Source organism: Mandrillus leucophaeus, unplaced genomic scaffold (assembly GCF_000951045.1).
Source record: "Mandrillus leucophaeus isolate KB7577 unplaced genomic scaffold, Mleu.le_1.0 Scaffold267, whole genome shotgun sequence".
NCBI classification, from domain to species: Eukaryota; Metazoa; Chordata; class Mammalia; order Primates; family Cercopithecidae; genus Mandrillus; species Mandrillus leucophaeus.
The window spans coordinates 2631620-2648883 of record NW_012102776.1 but is presented as its reverse complement, the minus strand read 5'-3'; the positions used below and the strand labels follow the sequence as shown (position 1 = coordinate 2648883).

At 34.0% G+C, this 17264-nt stretch overlaps 1 protein-coding gene across 1 annotated transcript in view; it reads right to left on the bottom strand.

Moving 5' to 3' along the window:
* Nucleotides 1–17264, bottom strand: part of DYNC2H1 (dynein, cytoplasmic 2, heavy chain 1) — a 376294-nt gene that overhangs the window by 112381 nt on the left and 246649 nt on the right. Inside the window, exon 84 of the mRNA XM_011984411.1 lies at nucleotides 4028–4144. Coding sequence (XP_011839801.1) covers nucleotides 4028–4144 — 117 coding nt within the window. The remainder of the gene's footprint in view (nucleotides 1–4027; nucleotides 4145–17264) is intronic.

Here is a 17264-nt window from a genome sequence, read left to right as displayed (position 1 = left end):
AAACCAAACAATCTTGTAAATGCTGGAACAATGGAATTCTATGTGGCCAGAAGCAAGGACAGAAAAGCACGGCAAGATTAAACTTCAGTAGTTTCACATTGATAGAAATAGTTACATCAAGATTCCATCTCTAAAGAAAAAAAAAAAAATTAACATATTTAAGAAGCAAGAGCGTCTATATTTATTATGGATCCCTCGTTTAGCAAAAATCATTGTTTTTGTTTTCCTAAATGGTTTAAGAGCTTTAATTAATTTTTCAGCATCTTCAGCTACTTCCTCTACTGAATCTTTCTCATTAGCCTAAAACCAACCTAATACTTACTTTCCCTCTCTAAGAAAAAAACACACTGGGCCCTGTATTTTGCTATTCTCCTTTATAGCACATTTAAAAAAAGAATTGTCTAGATACATTGACTCTACTTCCTCATCTCACATTTCTAGTTGGCCTTTAAATCTAACTTCTAGTCTCCTTATTCCACCTAAACTTTTCTTGTCAGGGTCACCAGCGACAGCTTTTATTCTGAAAATCCAATGGTTAATTCTGTCCTCATTTTGTTTAACCTCTCAGAAGCTATTTGGCCTAGTTAACAATTTCATTCCTAACTAAAGATTCCTCAAGGTTTCCATGATAACACAGTCTTCTGTTCTTTTTTGGCTTTTTTTGTTTTTGTTTGTTTCCCTCACTGATACTCCAGCCACTCTTCTTCTGATAATAACTCCACATTTTGGCATTACTCAAGGGCATCAACTGCTCTTACCTGGACTACTGCAAGAGTCTCCTGAATGTTCTCCTTACTTTCTCACCATCTTCTACACAACAGCTTTCTTCAAAAACTTTCTGAAGGAAGTTCTACCTGTAACTCTACCTATAACTTTCATGGTTTTCCATTGGACTTGGAATAAAATTCCTTCCCCTGTCTTAGTCTGCTCTGGTTGGTATAACAAAACACCATAAACTAGGTAGCTTTATAAACAACAGAAATGTATTTCTTACAGTTCTGGAGTCTGAGAAATATGAGATCAAGACGTCACAGATTCTGTGTTTGGTGAGCACCTGCTTCCTGATTCAGAGATGACTGTCTTTTTGATGTGTCCTCACGTGCAGGAAGGGGTAAGGTATCTCTCTGGAACCTCTTTAACAAGGGCACTAATCCCATTTGTGAGGGCTCTATTCTTATGCCCTAATCAAACCTCCCAAAGGCCGCATCTACAAATACCATCCCTTTGAGAGTTAAGACTTCAACATATGAATTTCAAGAGGGAAACAAACATTCAGATCATAGCATCCCCTTACCTCATCTACTTTATCCTTTAGTCTCTATACTCCAATCACACTGGCATCCTTTCAGTTTCATTGACTGCGGCAAGCATTTTCTCTTCTCAGGGAATGTGTGTATGCTGTCACCTTGGCTTAAAGTAGTCTTCCCCTCCAACTCTGTCTGCCTAGCTTCTCATTGCTCATATCTTGGATTCAATTTCACTTCTCAAACAAGATACTCCCTAACTATCCAGGCCAAAATAGGTCTTCTCCCTTATTATAACAGCACTTGTCCTTTCCATCCACAGCATCTGCAATAATTTGTAATAATTTATTTACTTGCTTCATCTTTTAATATCTCTCTTATGAACTAACTGTAAACTCCACAAGGTAGGTACCATGACTGTTCTGTCCACAAGTTTCTCTATTTAGTCCCTAGCATAAAAATCACTGAAACACATTACATACTCATTAAAATATTTGAATGAACAACTGACCAATAATATGATTATATAAATAAAAATAATTTGCTTGAAAAAGGGTAAAACGAATGGTCATGTATTATAAATGACTATTCATAATAAAAGTACCTTCAAGAAATGTTAAATGAATAGTTAAAAGAGAGCGCTTACATATGCCAGACACTATTATAAAAGCTTTACATATATTAATGCATTTAATCCTCATGAATAATATCACTGCTGGTGATGATAGTAAGTAATGATAGTAAGTACTATCACTATACCCATTTTACAGAAAAGTCAAGTAAGTTTCCTAAGTTATACAATTAGAAAGTTCTGGAGCTGAAATTTGAACCCCACCAGCCTGGTTCTAGAAGTTACATTTTTATCTCTGTCACATAAGTCACGAGAATTCAAAATACTTAACTGCATTATTAATTAGCATTCAAAAATCATAATTTTATTTTAGGGGAAATCATAATTTCATAATCAAATTATGATTTCCCCTAAAATAAAATTATGATTTTTGAATGCTAATTCAAACCCCGGATTCTACCCTGTTTCCTTTGTATGTAGGAATCAGGTAATTAGGGGGTCCGTTGTGGCAGAAATCCAACATCAGAGAACTAGTAATGGGCTATATCTGCATTCCAAATGAGGGTTTGGGCTGGGCGTGGTGGTTCACGCCTGTAATCCCAGCACTATGGGAGGCTGAGGCAGGTGGACCACCTGAGGTCAGGAGTTTGAGACCAGCCTGGCTAATATGCTGAAAATGCATCTCTACTAAAAATATAAAAATTAGCTGGTTGCAGTAGCGTGTGCCTGTAGTCCTAGCTACTTGGGTGGCTGAGGCAGGAGAATCGCTTGAACCGGGCAGGCGGAGGCTGCAGTGAGCAGAGACGGTGCCACTGCCTTCCAAACTTGGTGACAGAGTGAGACTCCATCTCAAAAAACAAAAAACAAAAAACAGAAAAAAAAGAAAAGAAAAAGAAAAACAAAGAAAACGAGGGTTTGGGGAACGGCAGAGAATACACTGAGTTTCTAATCTTGAGTGGGGTCATAGGAGGCAAATAATCTACATATAAGCCTTTGAAGTCATTCATATAGTCCTCTTTATGTAATAATCGAAAAAAGTTTTCTCAGAATGACGAAGAAGGTATGTATGTGTGCTGGCAGTGAGGGAGAGAGACTAGCAATAAAATCAGATGTGCCTGATGAAGAGAAGCAGGTAGTGCAAGGAAGTCTAAACGACACATCCAAGTAAATTTCGCACAGATGGAAGAGTCAACTGTGGGAACTTTAAGAAGTGCTAAAACTTCAAAGAATGTAGTTCAAAGAAAAGTGACTTAGTAGAAGACAGCACACTTAGCAATATGAGCTGTTCCTCGCACTTCATTAATGATCAGTAAAGCTACAAAATCACATGACCGAATTTCTTATAAAAAACAGATAGGTAAGTTGTGCTTTAAGGTTAAATCGAATTTGGAATAAAAACAACATGGACAGTACAAATTTAGAAGTAGGCAGAGAAAAATTATAGGGGACTAAGGTGCCAAAACTATAGAGTGGACTCTAATCTTCCCCCAAACTCTGGAAATTGAGTCAAACAAGTTAACTATATTTCACGGAGAAGGAAACTTTCCAACGAATACCTGGATTATGTCTCCAAAATGTAAGATGAGATCTTTGCAATAATTAAGGTTACTTTTGCCATCGGTTTTCTGTTTAATAAGAGGTAAACTTGGTCAATTATGCAAATAATGCCATTTCCATATTATTACTAAGTAAAAACTGAAAATAATCATACATTATTCTCAGAATAAATAGCTATATTACATAATAATATATATAATATGAATACCTACATGGTTGTATATGTATATACATTTTAAGAACTGCACGAATTGGGAAAATCACTAGAAAATACAAAACTGCCAATGTCATTGAAAAAAAGTTGGAAACTGGGCTCAGAAAGTGTTACAAGAAGCCTAGTCCTAAGGGAAGAAAATTATCAAACATTGAGACAAGGAATGAACTGCTAAAGGGGAAAACTGAAATTATGTGAATTTGATTACTTATTTAAAGATAAGGAAAGATCGGTTTCATAAAAGAGTGAGTAAAGAATACTAACTTTGATGTGCACTGGTATGGAGAAAGGAGGTCCTGGGCCATGACTTCACAGTTAGGAACCTGTGCAATGTGATTACTTGTATGACTCAGGCAGAAATGGGGAGCACATGGTTATGATGCTGGAAAAAATGACAGGGAGAAAAAAGCAAAAGAATCGGAAGAATATTCCACTACTAACCTGGTTTAGTTTCTTCCAGAGATTGAGGACAGGAGAAAGTTCATTAGACCAGATTTCTCTATCAAATTTGGAACCAGCTGTTACGGATCTGCCCAAAATCCTCAACTGTGAAATAACCTGAATGAAGAAAATAATAAGTATCAACAAATAAAAATAATTTCAGTCGAACAGGAAGAAAGAGCATAGGTACAAAAACAGACATATTTTGTTTTATAAAAATAGAGAGAAAAAATGTTGTCAACAGTTTATAATCATATTATCTTTCTTCAACTGGCTTAATATTTCACTGTTTAAGCAGTTAAAAAAATAAAAGAACTTAAAGTTGGAGAAAAATGATTTTAAAATTACATACTGTAATGGCTTGTATTTGAAAGATGCTTCATTTGTTGTTGTTATTTGGATTTTTTTGAGACAGGGTCTCACTCAGTCACCGAGGCCAGAGTGCGATGGCGCAATTCATAGCTCACTGCAGCTTCAAATCCCTGGGCTCCAGTGATCCTCCCATCTCAGCCTCCCTACTAGCTGGGATTACAGGTGTGTGCCACCATGCCTAGCTAATTTTATTTTTGGTAGATACTATGTCTCAGTATGTCGTCCAGGCTAGTCTTGAACTCCTGGGTTCAAGCAATCCTCCTACTTCAGCCTTCCAAAATGCTGGGATTATAGGCGTGAGCAACCAGTCCTGGCCTAAAGCTGCCTCTTTACCCAGAAAGCTCTAATTGCCCATAATTAATAACCACTTGGTGTCTCTATTTGTTCATTTCTGAAATCTGGAATTGTTTTGATTTAAATTTCATAATCTCAAAATGCTGACAAAGATAGTTTCCTTAAAAATATGAAATGAATGGAAAAACAATAGCATAATAAACCGTATAAAATGGTAAAGCAATAATTACTGGTTGATAAATTATTTGTAAATGTTTTAATGCTCTACATTAACTTTAAGTTGTAATTTCAATGTTTCCTCTACATACAAGGCCCCAGTGAAAAAAGAATGGGTCAATCAATTCAAACAAGGCAAGGTAAGTATTCCCTATTTAGGGCTTTCAATTCTATAATGTCCTTATTATCAGTTTCTTTATCACTATTCTCACCAAAATCAATTCACTCACTTTTTTTCTTCTTCTTATTATTATTATTATACTTTAAGTTCTAGGGTACATGTGCATAACGTGCAGGTTTGTTACATATGTATACTTGTGCCATGTTGGTGTGCTGCACCCATCAACTCGTCAGCACCCATCAACTCGTCATTTACATCAGGTATAACTCCCAATGCAATCCCTCCCCCCTCCCCATGATAGGCCCCGATGTGTGATGTTCCCCTTCCCGAGTCCAAGTGATCTCATTGTTCAGTTCCCACCTATGACACTCACTTTTTTTCTAAAATAATACTTAATGATTCCCATTTTAAGAACATTAATGAACCTTATTAATCATTTGTTAATGATCCAGAATATTACTAACTATGCTAAATATTAGGCTACAGATATTGTGATATATGTGTGTTTACATATATAAAATCAATGATGTATATATTGTTTTTCATATTATACTTAAATATTAAGATTGTTTTATCTCATTGTTTGTCTAAAACAAACAAAATAAATCCAAAAAACCAGATATGTCTTCCTAAGTCAGTATTTTAAACTTCAACATTTATAACATGTTGACGACTTCTGTTTTCACTTTGGGAGAAATGTGATTTGTTTTTCCTTTTGTAACATATTGAACTATATTTCATATTTCGTTAGATTCTTACATTAGTAAAGTTCATAATAAAATCAGGGCCATAAATCTTTCAGAATGAATGTACAACTTAACTGTTAAACATCAATAATCATGCTGTTAAACTCAAGTTACTTCCAGAGTGTTTCACTGATTCTTAAAAACCTGTGATTCAGTGTTTTTTTTTTTTTTTTTTTGGTTTTCTGATAAATTATTTTCATTTGCTCTAGCTGAACCGTAAAATAGCACCTAATTTATCAGCTTTGCTACACTACAAAACACAACTAGTTGGTAGTCAGAAGAAGTACTATTTTAACTCAAGTTTTGCTATTACTTATTTGTGTTTTAAATTTGTCAAACATGACAGAAAACAAATAAGAATGCAAAGAGATGTCTAAAGGAAAAAGAGTGCAAATTTTTTTATGCATGATGTTAAGATCTGTTTTAAGAATAAAATGTACACCAACCAAAAAAAGATGTCTTCTGTCTAAGAAAAATAACATGTGAGGATTTCTTTTTAAATAATACTATCATATTATAATTTTTAAATAACAGGCAGTAATAAGAAAGGGAGTTCAAATGTATAATAACATTTTTATTAACAAGGACAGGGCTATAACTTGTATCAATGAACTATCTGTTTTTACAAAATCGAACACATACACTTATCTTTTTTATAAAGCATAGATAATAAAATATCTATTTTTCATATTTTAAACCAGTTAAATATAATTTTTTCATAATACTACTTTAAAATGGTATCAAAAGGGATAAAATTTCATTCATTAACAACATATTTACATCAATTCTTCCACTTTCTACCCATAATTAACAGCATGAATTATGCCACTGGCATGCTTTGGGCGATCTGTAAGAATTGTAAAGGAGCCAGGCACAGTGGTTCACACCTGCAATGCTAGCAACTCAGGAGCCTGAGGTGGGGGGATCACTTGAGGCTAAGAGTTTGAGACTAACCTGGGCAACATATTGGGACCTCTTCTCTTAAAAAATTTTAAAAACACATTAGCCAGGTATGGTGGTATGCACCTGTAACTACTGAGGAGGAGCTAGAAAGACTGCTTGAGCCCAGGAATTCCAAGCTGCAGTGTGCTACCATCAAGCCACTGTAACTCAAGTCTACATGACAAAGCAAGACCCCATCTCTAAAAAATAAAACATTCAGAAAATAATATTTCAAAATGAAGAAATTATAGGAAAACCACAGAAGATTTTGCCACTCCTACTTCACCTGTTGTCATTTCAAAGACCAGTGAGAGACATTTCAGGAACACCTACCTTTTCTGAGCAATTGGTATGTTTTATTGTAAGACACTAAATTTTATATATAATTGTATTTTCCGTTGGATATCATGAAGCACCCCAAATGATTTTTGATCAAACAATACCAACTTTATAGAAAGTACAACCTTTTTTGTTTGTTTTGTCTTGTTTGGCATAAACTGTTTCCTTAGTTTTATTTTATTTTCCCATGCTAATTTTCTCTTACACTAATTTCCTCAACTACTGATTTTATACTAGTAGATTATTTATGTTTTTGTTAGTCACTGCCAGTAATTCTTCTTTGGAATAAGAAGGAATATAAACACTAATTCTCATTTTATAGATGTCAAAGAAATTAAATAATTTACATTTTTGTTACAGGGAATACGTAGACTAGATTTCTGGAGAAAATTTTATGATAAAGCACATTTCAAAATTATGAATAAGCAAGAACATCAACAAAATGACTTAAAATTTATGACAGAATTGTCAAAGAAAATAATGAAAATCTTAAAGGCTAAAGCCAAAAAGGAGAAAAAATACAAAGACACAAAATAATAAATAAGATTTTTTAAACATGGAGAAGAAAATAAAAAGGCTTAATATATGCCTACTCAGCGTTATTACTATACGAAGAGCTAATAAAAGGAGACAGAGGCAATTTTTAAAAAGAAACTTTATGTGAATTTTCCAGAACTAGTGAAAGACAATACTTCTCATATTCAGAAAAGTCAAAGAATCCCAACCAGAATAAATGAAATCAGCTGGTACTGCCCAATGTAATTGCAGAACATTGAGAGAAAAAAAAAAGATATTACAAGAAGCTAGAAAGAAATAATAGATTATTCCAAACACTTCCCAACTGCAACAACAAAAGACAAAACATGTTGACAAAAAGACTGTCAACCTAGAATTGTTATAAATTTAGCAAAATTATTTTTTGAGAAAATATAAAACATGAGTATTTTGAGACAAAACAGAGTACAGCTTCACTGTTTAAACCATGGACACTAGCTAGAAGGAAATCATCAAAAAAAGAAAGTCTAATAAGTAAAAAGGAATAGTAAGCAAAGAAAATGTTTAAGAAATTTATAAATCTATTGAAGAAAGAGATTGATCCCAATATACAACAGAAATAAAACACTGAAAAATAATCATATTTAAGTTGGGATAAAGTAAGCAGAGTTAAAGCATTCTAAATCACCGTATTGTATGGAAGGATGGTACATTAAAATTTAGTATAACCATTGAGGGAAAAAATAAGTATAGAATAAATTTTCCAAAATAGAAAAAAAAACAACAGAATTTTTTTTTAAAAGGGAAAATGAATCTAAAAGAATGCAAACAAGGGTACAGCAGAAGGCCCTTGGTCACAAAAAACAGCAGGCCAAACAGGAGATTTTTTTTTTTTGAGACGGAGCCTGGCTGTGTCACCAGGCTGGAGTGCAGTGGTGCTATCTCAGCTCACCGCAACCTCCAACTCCCTGGTTCAAGCGATTCTCCTGCCTCAGCCTCCCGAGTAGCTGGGATTACAGTCACGCATCACCACGCTGCCAATTTTTGTATTTTTAGTAGAGACAGAGTTTCCCCATGTTGGCCAGGATGGTTTTGGTCTCCTGACCTCGCGATCTGCCAGCCTCGGCCTCCCAAAGTGCTGGGATTACAGGCATGAGCCACCACACCTGGCCCAAAGAGGAGATTTTTTAAAAATGATATTAATGAATCCAAATAAATCAATAATTGCAGTAATTTATTACTTTAAAACAATTGCTAAGCATTACTTAAAAACAACTAAAAATATGTTTATATGTTAATGGTTAAACATATGTATATATATTTAAAAGTGGGTACCTAAAACATAAGGACATTCGAAGTTAAAAGGTAATAGATTTCAAAGTTAAAAGGTAACCCTTTTTTAGTAAACCTCAAGAAAATTTAAAGCAAAAGGTATTACAAGGGAAAAAGCATCACTATCTATTGACATAATTCTAAGTATCTTTGTGTGTATATATATAGACACACACACACACACACACACACATACACAGATAGATACTTTGTCATTAAAAGTAATGGCAAAAACCGCAATTACCTTTGCACAACCTAATACTTAAAAACACAGATGTTGTAGATAATAAAATTACCAGAAGATACAGAGAAATAGAAATCTAGCATTATGCAGAATACTTAACGTGGGTTTCTCAGCAATTGGTAGATCACATACGGAACACATATGGAAAATTTGAACACAATCAACAAGCATGACCGAAAGACATATAATACACCCAATATCTGGAGAACAAACAATCATTTTTTTAAAAAAAAACAAGTTTCGGGATACATGTGCAGAACGTGCAGGTTTGTTACATACGAAAATGTATGCCATGGTGGTTTGCTGCAGCTATCAACCTATTCATTACCTAGGTATTAAGCCCGGATGCATTAGCCATTTGTCTTGATGCCCACACTCTGACAGGCCCTGTTTGTGTTGTTCCTCTCCCTGTGTCCATGTGTTCTCATTGATCAACTCCCACTTATGAAGGAGAACATATGGTATTTGGTTCTCTGTTCCTGTGTTAGTTTGCTGAGGATGATGACTTCTACTTTCATCCATGTCCCTGCAAAGGACATGATCTCATTTCTTTTTATGGCTGTATAGTATTCCATGGTGTATATGTACCACATTTTCTTTATTCGGTCTATCATTGATGGGTATTGGGTTGATTCCATGTTTCCGCTATTGTGAACAGTGCTACAATAATTATCTGCATGCATGTATCTTTATAATGGAATGATTTATTATCCTTTGGGTATATACCCAGTAATGGGATTGCTGGGTCCAATGGTATTTCTGGTCCTAGATCTTTGAGGAATCGCCACACTGTCTTCCACAATGGTAAAGCTAATTTACATTTTCACCAACAGTGTAAAAGCAACAACATTCTTTCAAGCACACAGAGAACATTTAAGAACATCAGCCACATATTAGACCATAAAGCTAGTCTTAGCAAATTTAAGAGTTGATATCACACAGATCATATCTGACAACAATGTAATTGTTAGAAATTGGTAAAATGTTACCAAAATTACCCCCCTACACTTGGAAATACAAAACACATTTCTAAATAACTCAAGGTCGAGTAAGTAATTTTAATAAAATTTTAAAATACTGTGTTCATGAAAAACCCACATATCAAAGTTTATACAATAGTGAATGGGCAGTTAATGAGATTCTGGAGGAAAATTATAGTAGCAAATCTTATGTTAAAAAGAAGCAATGCTAAAAATTGAGTAAAATTTATAAATTACACAGTTAAGAATATAGATGAAAGTTATCTATAACAATAAGGGCAAACAAAATTTAAATAGAAAACAGATACAAAAGAGATCAGAGGTTTTAAAAAGCCAAAAGTTGGTTCACTGAAAACACTAATAAGAGACTTCTTACCAGATTGAATGGTAGATAGCTACTGGTAAAATTAAAAATGGAAAAATTTTATTTTAAAATTCTACTTTTAAAGGAAATTACAGATCTAGAAAATACTAAAAGATGCCATGAGATTATTTTAAACTTTATACCATAAAAAGTTGCAAATTTGGCTAATAGAGAAATTCTTAGGAATATGCAAATCAATAAAACAATCTCAAGAATGGTGGAGTTTTTCTAAGTGGGGCTAGAGTTGGTCAAAAAATTAAATTAGAAGTTAAAAATACTATCTCAAAGTAAATCTCAGGCACCAATAGTTTACACGTAAGTTATATTAGCATTCTTTAAAACAAATATTTTTTGCACTTACTTTTTCAGAGACTAGAAATATGAGGCAACATTTTCCAAATAATGTTATAAAGGCTAGTAAAAATTTAATATCAAAGAAAATGTAAATTCAAAGACCAGTCTTACTCCTGAACACAGATTCAAGTAAATAAATAAACATCAAACAACATTTTAAAAAAGATATACAGGATGACATTGCATATATGGTTCAATCATAGAAACTATAATTCACATAAATTAAGGAGAAAAAAGTATATAATCTTCTCAATATTTAGAGGAAACACGGACAATAAAATTCATCAATATATTCTTAACAAATTACCCCTAGCAAACTTAGCAAAGATTTGGGAGATTGTTATAATAATAGTCTTCGATAAATGATGCATTCCTACAATCATATCCTTTGCAATGTAATGTTCTTCTCCTCCCATTTCAAGACATATCTACTTCTCCACCATCTTGAATCTGGGCTGGATTTGCTTTGATTAACAGAATACAGAAAAGCAATGTGTAATTTACAAAGCCTAGACTTCAAAAGGACATGCAGTGTACTTTCTGGACTTGAAACCCTGATACACCATCCTAGCATCCTGTAGACAAAAGGCCACATCAAGAACCAAGTCACCCTAGCTAATAGCCAGCACCGTCTACAAACATGAGTAAGACCATTTTGAACCTTCCAGCTCAACTCTCCAAATAAAGTCAACCTTACAATGTAAGCTCAAGTGAAACTAAAAAGGAATAATCCAGCCAACCCACAGAATCATTTAAAAATCAGAAAACATTATTACTTCAAGTCACTAAGTTTTGAGATAGTTTGCTGTAGAGTGAAGACTAAGAGAAGTACTGGGAATATTAGAAAACATTTTAAATTTATGGACTAAATGTTTGTGTTCCCCCTAAAATCCATCTGTTGAAGCCCTAACTCCCATTATGGCTGTGTTTTGACAAGTGGCCTCTAAGGAGGTAATTAAGGTGAAATGAGGTCATAGGGGTCGGGGCCTGATCTGATAGGATTTGAGTCCCTGGAAGAAGAGACACTGGAGACCTTACTCACTCTCTCTCTGCACACATGTACAAATGAAAGGACGCATGAGGACCCAGAAAGAAGACAGCTGTCTACAAGCCTGGAAGAGCAGCCTCACCAGAAACTGAGTATGCTGTACCCTGATTTCAGACTTCTAGCCTCCAAAAGTGTGAGAAAATAAATTTCTGTTGTTTAAGCCACCCAGTTTGTGGTATTTTGTTATAGCAGGCCAAGCCAACTAATACAACCTAATAAATGGTATCTATAAAATGAAGCAAATATCATAATAATAAAATGTTAAAAACCATTCCCTTTAAACTTATAGCAAGGTAAGGATGCCAACTCTCACTACGTTTATTCAACACTGCACATAAGGACCTACCTATCCCAAGAAGACAAATAAAGACAATTAAATGTCTAAGAATTATAAAGGAAAAACACTAAATCAGTTTTCTCAGATAATATTATAATTTGCAGAAAAAAAATTAGAATACTTTTATGTTTACAATATGTATCTTCTGTTTTTGAAATGAATAAAAATTCATTAAACAATATTACATTTTTAACTTCAGCCCAAATATTCTATTTTAATGATTTTGGGGCCTCAAAAACCCTTGATAGTTTCATGCTCCCTGTGCATGCTTGGCCACGTACAATGATGATGTTTAACTGTGTTACCAAATACATCAGGATGTATCAAACCATATAAAATTTCCCTGCATACATAAAAATGCATACCCCCCCCAAAACCATATACTAACATGAGACAGGAGAATACGCAGTGGTTTATCTTTCTAATGTTAACATATGCAGGATAAAGGGGGAGGCAGGAAAACTTTTCTTTGTATTTCTCATGTCTCTAAAATATATTTACGCCAGTCACACACAAGACCAAATTGTAATTTATGTTGGTGATGTGTGAGATGAGATTTCACTCAAGATCAAAAGTGAAATGTACAGGCACTCTACCATGTTAAGAACTCACATCATCATTTTTCAAGGTAATATGACATTAAAAGCCTGGAAATAAATCTCAGAAGATCCGCTAGTTAGTGCAATTTTAACATAAGCAAATTGAGAATGAACCTGTTATCAAAGGATATTTACTATAAATTCATACTCACACAATGAATATATCAGTATTCAAATACTGAGCTATATTATTTGGAGTACTAGGCAGAACACTTCATTATAAATCATATATATTCCTATTTTGTGTATAACTGGTTAATACTAAATAAGATCTGGTATTAATTACTAAATTATATGAAATGCTGTATCTGCCTTGAGATGATACTTTGTTGCACTCTGAATAATTAGCAGCTGTAACAATCCTACTTACTGATAGTAAAAATACACTTTTGTTATTTATCAAAATACAAATAAGACACATGGAACATATAAATGCACTATATCATGTGTATACACAATCAAATACGTGTAAGACCTCATCTCTCCTAATACATTCATCTATTTATTTTTTAAAATAATATCTATTATATATCACATTTGAAAACAGTTTTACAGTTAATTAAAAGATTAAACATATGACTGTCACATAATCTAGCCGTTCACTACTGGGTATTTGGTCAAGGGAAATAAAAGAATATGTTCATATGAAGATATAAAATCAATGTTTAAGTATTCATAGCAGCTTAATGTAGGAGCCTGCATTAATCCACTCTCATGCTGCTACAAAGAAATACCCCAGACTGGGTAATTTATAAAGGAAAGAGATATAATTGACTCACAGTTTTGCATGACTGAGGAGGCCTCAGGAAACTTACAATCATGGTGGAAGGGAAGCAAACATGTCCTTCACATGGAACAGGAGAGAGAAGTGCAGAGCAATGTAGGGGGAAAGCCCCTCATAAAACCATCAGATCTCGTGAGAACTCACTCACAATCATGAGAACAGCCTGGGGGAAACTGCCTCCCATAATCTAATCACCTCCCATGAGGTCCTTCCCTTCACACATGGGAGATATGGCAACTACAATTCAAGATGAGATTTGGATGAGGGCACAGTCAAACCATATCAGAGCCAAAAACAAACTAATATCTTCAATGACTGAATGAATAAACAAATTGTGGTATATTCATACAATGGAATACTATTTAGTAATAAACAGGAAGAGCTCCTAATATATATAATATAGATGAATCTTATGATAATTGTGCTGAGTGAGAAAGAAGCCATAAAGAAAATGGTAAACTGTATTGTTCTTTTATATAAAACTCTAGACAATGCAAACTAATCTATACTGATAAAAAAGAAATCAGTGGTTGCCTGGGAATAGGGGAGAAGAAACAGGAGGGAGTGCTAACAGAAAACTTTTGCGGGTAACGGGGATGTTCATTATCTTGATGTGGTGATAGCCTCAAACGTATATACATATTTCAAAAATTACCAAAATAAACACTCTAAATATGTGCTGTTTACTGAATGCTAATTAACCTCAATAAAGCTGTAAAAAGTAAAAAAAGATAATTATTAAAACAATGTTAGGTAGTTTACAGAATTATCAGGAAAGTTAAAAACTGGGCTAGAGCCAGTTAAACACTGGTTATTCTGGTGGAAAAAGGAAAACCTGATAGTGCCACTGAACATAGAAGCCATGGTTTTTCCATCACCTTTGCCTTCAGTTCTGGATGTTACCAGGAATTATAACTTGCTAATTAGTGTTAAATAACAAACATTTTCATCACCTCGAAAATTATCTCTTGGTACTTCACAATCCCTCCCCCGTCTAATCTTTCCTCCCCTATCACTAGACAATCACTGACTTCCTTTTACTCGGTGTAGGTTAGTTCGCCACTGCCTTTCAAGAGAGCAAAGAAACTGCCTCTTTGATTCACTAGTTCCCTGTTAGAAACTGGAGTTGGTGGCTGGCATGACTGTTCTTTAGCTATGAGGGCGACTTGAAAAGTGTTTGCCATTTTCAACATTGCAGTAATAGAGGATGCTACCTCCCACCCAAGACTTTTTTGGAGAAAAGTGCTAATAGCTGTGTAAAAGAAAGTACTAAAAGGTGGGTGACAAGGTCAGGAACATACATGTAAATATACATGACATTTTAAAAACTTTAAATATTAATTTTACTATGAACATTTCCAAAGATACACAAAAATTGATTTTTATTATGAACACTTTCAAAGAAACCCAAAGATACCCATAATGTAGATTCAACAACTGTCAACACTTTCCTGCACTTGCTTCATTCATCTCCCTTTTGTTATTATTCCTAAGGTGTTTTAAAACACATCCCAGACCACATGTTATTTAACTCCTACATACTCAGTATGTATCTCTAGAGAAAAAAAATGATATAACTACTATAATGCCATTACTTCTCCCAAGAAACAAAAAATTAATTGGCATCACATTAATGGCACCCAGCCCATATTTAAATTTCTCTGACAGTCTCAACGTTTGTTTTAATTGAATTGTTTAAATCAGGATTCACAGAAAGGTCATAAATTGTTATGTATTATAAGTCTTATTAATATAGCGAAGTCCTTCTCGCTTGCCTCTTTTGCCTGCCATTAACCTGTTGATTAAACTGAGTTCATTATCTTGCAAACTGTCCCACATTCTGGTTCCAGTGTTGTCATTTACCTTGTTCTTTTACACCTGTTTCCTGTTAATGGTAAATTGGTTCTAAAACTTGATTAGGCTCAGGTTTACTCTTTTTGAAAGAATACTTCTGGGAATTGTACTTCATATTTCATCACGTTCGGAGGCGCACAGTGTCTGAATGCCTCCTCTTTCTGATGCAAAGATTGATCACAGGATACAGGTGGTGACAGCTTATCCTTCTCTTGCAAACACCCCCGTAAACCTTCCATCTAATGGGTTCAACCTCTGATAATCATTGTCTGAACCAATTATTTTATTAGAGTTTGTGAAATAATGACTTTTCAAATTTCATCATTACTGCCATATTTATTATCTAGAATTATTCAATAAGGAAGAGTTTTATCAACTTTTCTTTCATTATCTTGAAATATAATTCACAAAGGAAAGATAAGTACATAGTTCTTTCCCTTTAACTGCATTTTCAAAGAGACACTTTTATAGCTTACTGAATGATAACCTAATACAAGTTTGAAAAGTCTATGATATTAGTAAATATATTATTTCTACATAAATATCCAAAAGGAAAAATGTAACATCATTACGTATTTTACAAAATGAAATGGACTGGTGATATCCTTCAGTCAACTTGCTTTTGTCTAATGGTCTTAGAACTCAAAATATGAAAAGTATTCAAATTCAGATTTGCCTACAATTAGAAATCAGAAGTTATTACACTGTGTATAAAGGTACAGATACATTATCTCTTCTTGCCGATGGTGTTATTGGCTAAGTTGTGGCTAAAAATATGCTCTTGAAATATGGGATAATATATTCAAATAGAGTATATCTGAGAAAAAATGGGAACTTAAGCTTTCCAATTTCAAAAATGAATTTTCCAGGAACTTGTGACTTTTCTAATAACTGATGAAAAACCATTTGAGTCAGGATAACCACAGCTGCTGAATATGAGTAACCACAGCTGCTGGGTTCATAAAAGCCATTCGATGCAATGATGCTAAAATTATTACATTAGCAATTAATCTTCACATCTTTGGCAATAGAAAAGTCATTACATTTTAAGAATAAATGTAACAGGTTTTTAAAATTTTGCCATGAAATTGCTATTGAAACTATGAAAAAAATAATAAAGTTCTGGAGCTTCAAAGTATGTTTAGGAGAAAATAAGTGAATATGTAGCTAGCACATAGAAATAGGTAGCTCTTATACAAAACCATATATAACTTTTACAGAACTAAAGCTAATCAGAAATTTTATTAATAACAATTGCCTCCCCAAACCTGCTACCATTTTGAGCAACAGCTGCAACTGTTTTCTAACATCTCTCTTTGCTTTAAGTCTTACTCCCCAGTAGTCTATTCTCTAGAAAACATACTTTGCCAGAGTAATCTAGTTATTTTCATGGCTCACAAGACTTATGACCTAGTCCACCTCCACCCCAGCTACCTCCCATCCTCATGTCCCACCACTCCCCTTGTCCCTCACTGTGCTTAAGCCACATCAGCCTCATTGCTGTTTTTCCAATAGAAAAAGCAGGAGTGGCTGAAGAACATATGGAAAGATGCATACTGTCTCCATAGCAATAAAAAATGTGAATCAAGATCACAGTGAAGTACCATTTTAACCCACCAGACTGGCAACAATAAAGGCATCCCAAAATACCAAGTACTAGTAGGATTAAAAGAATGAAGATACTACATACTGTTCACACAAGAGTGAATTAGTACAACCACTAAAAACAATTTGACATAGCAATTCTATTCCTAAGCATATACTCTAGAGAAACTCTTGAGCTTATGCAGTAGGGAGACATAGCCACAAATGTTCC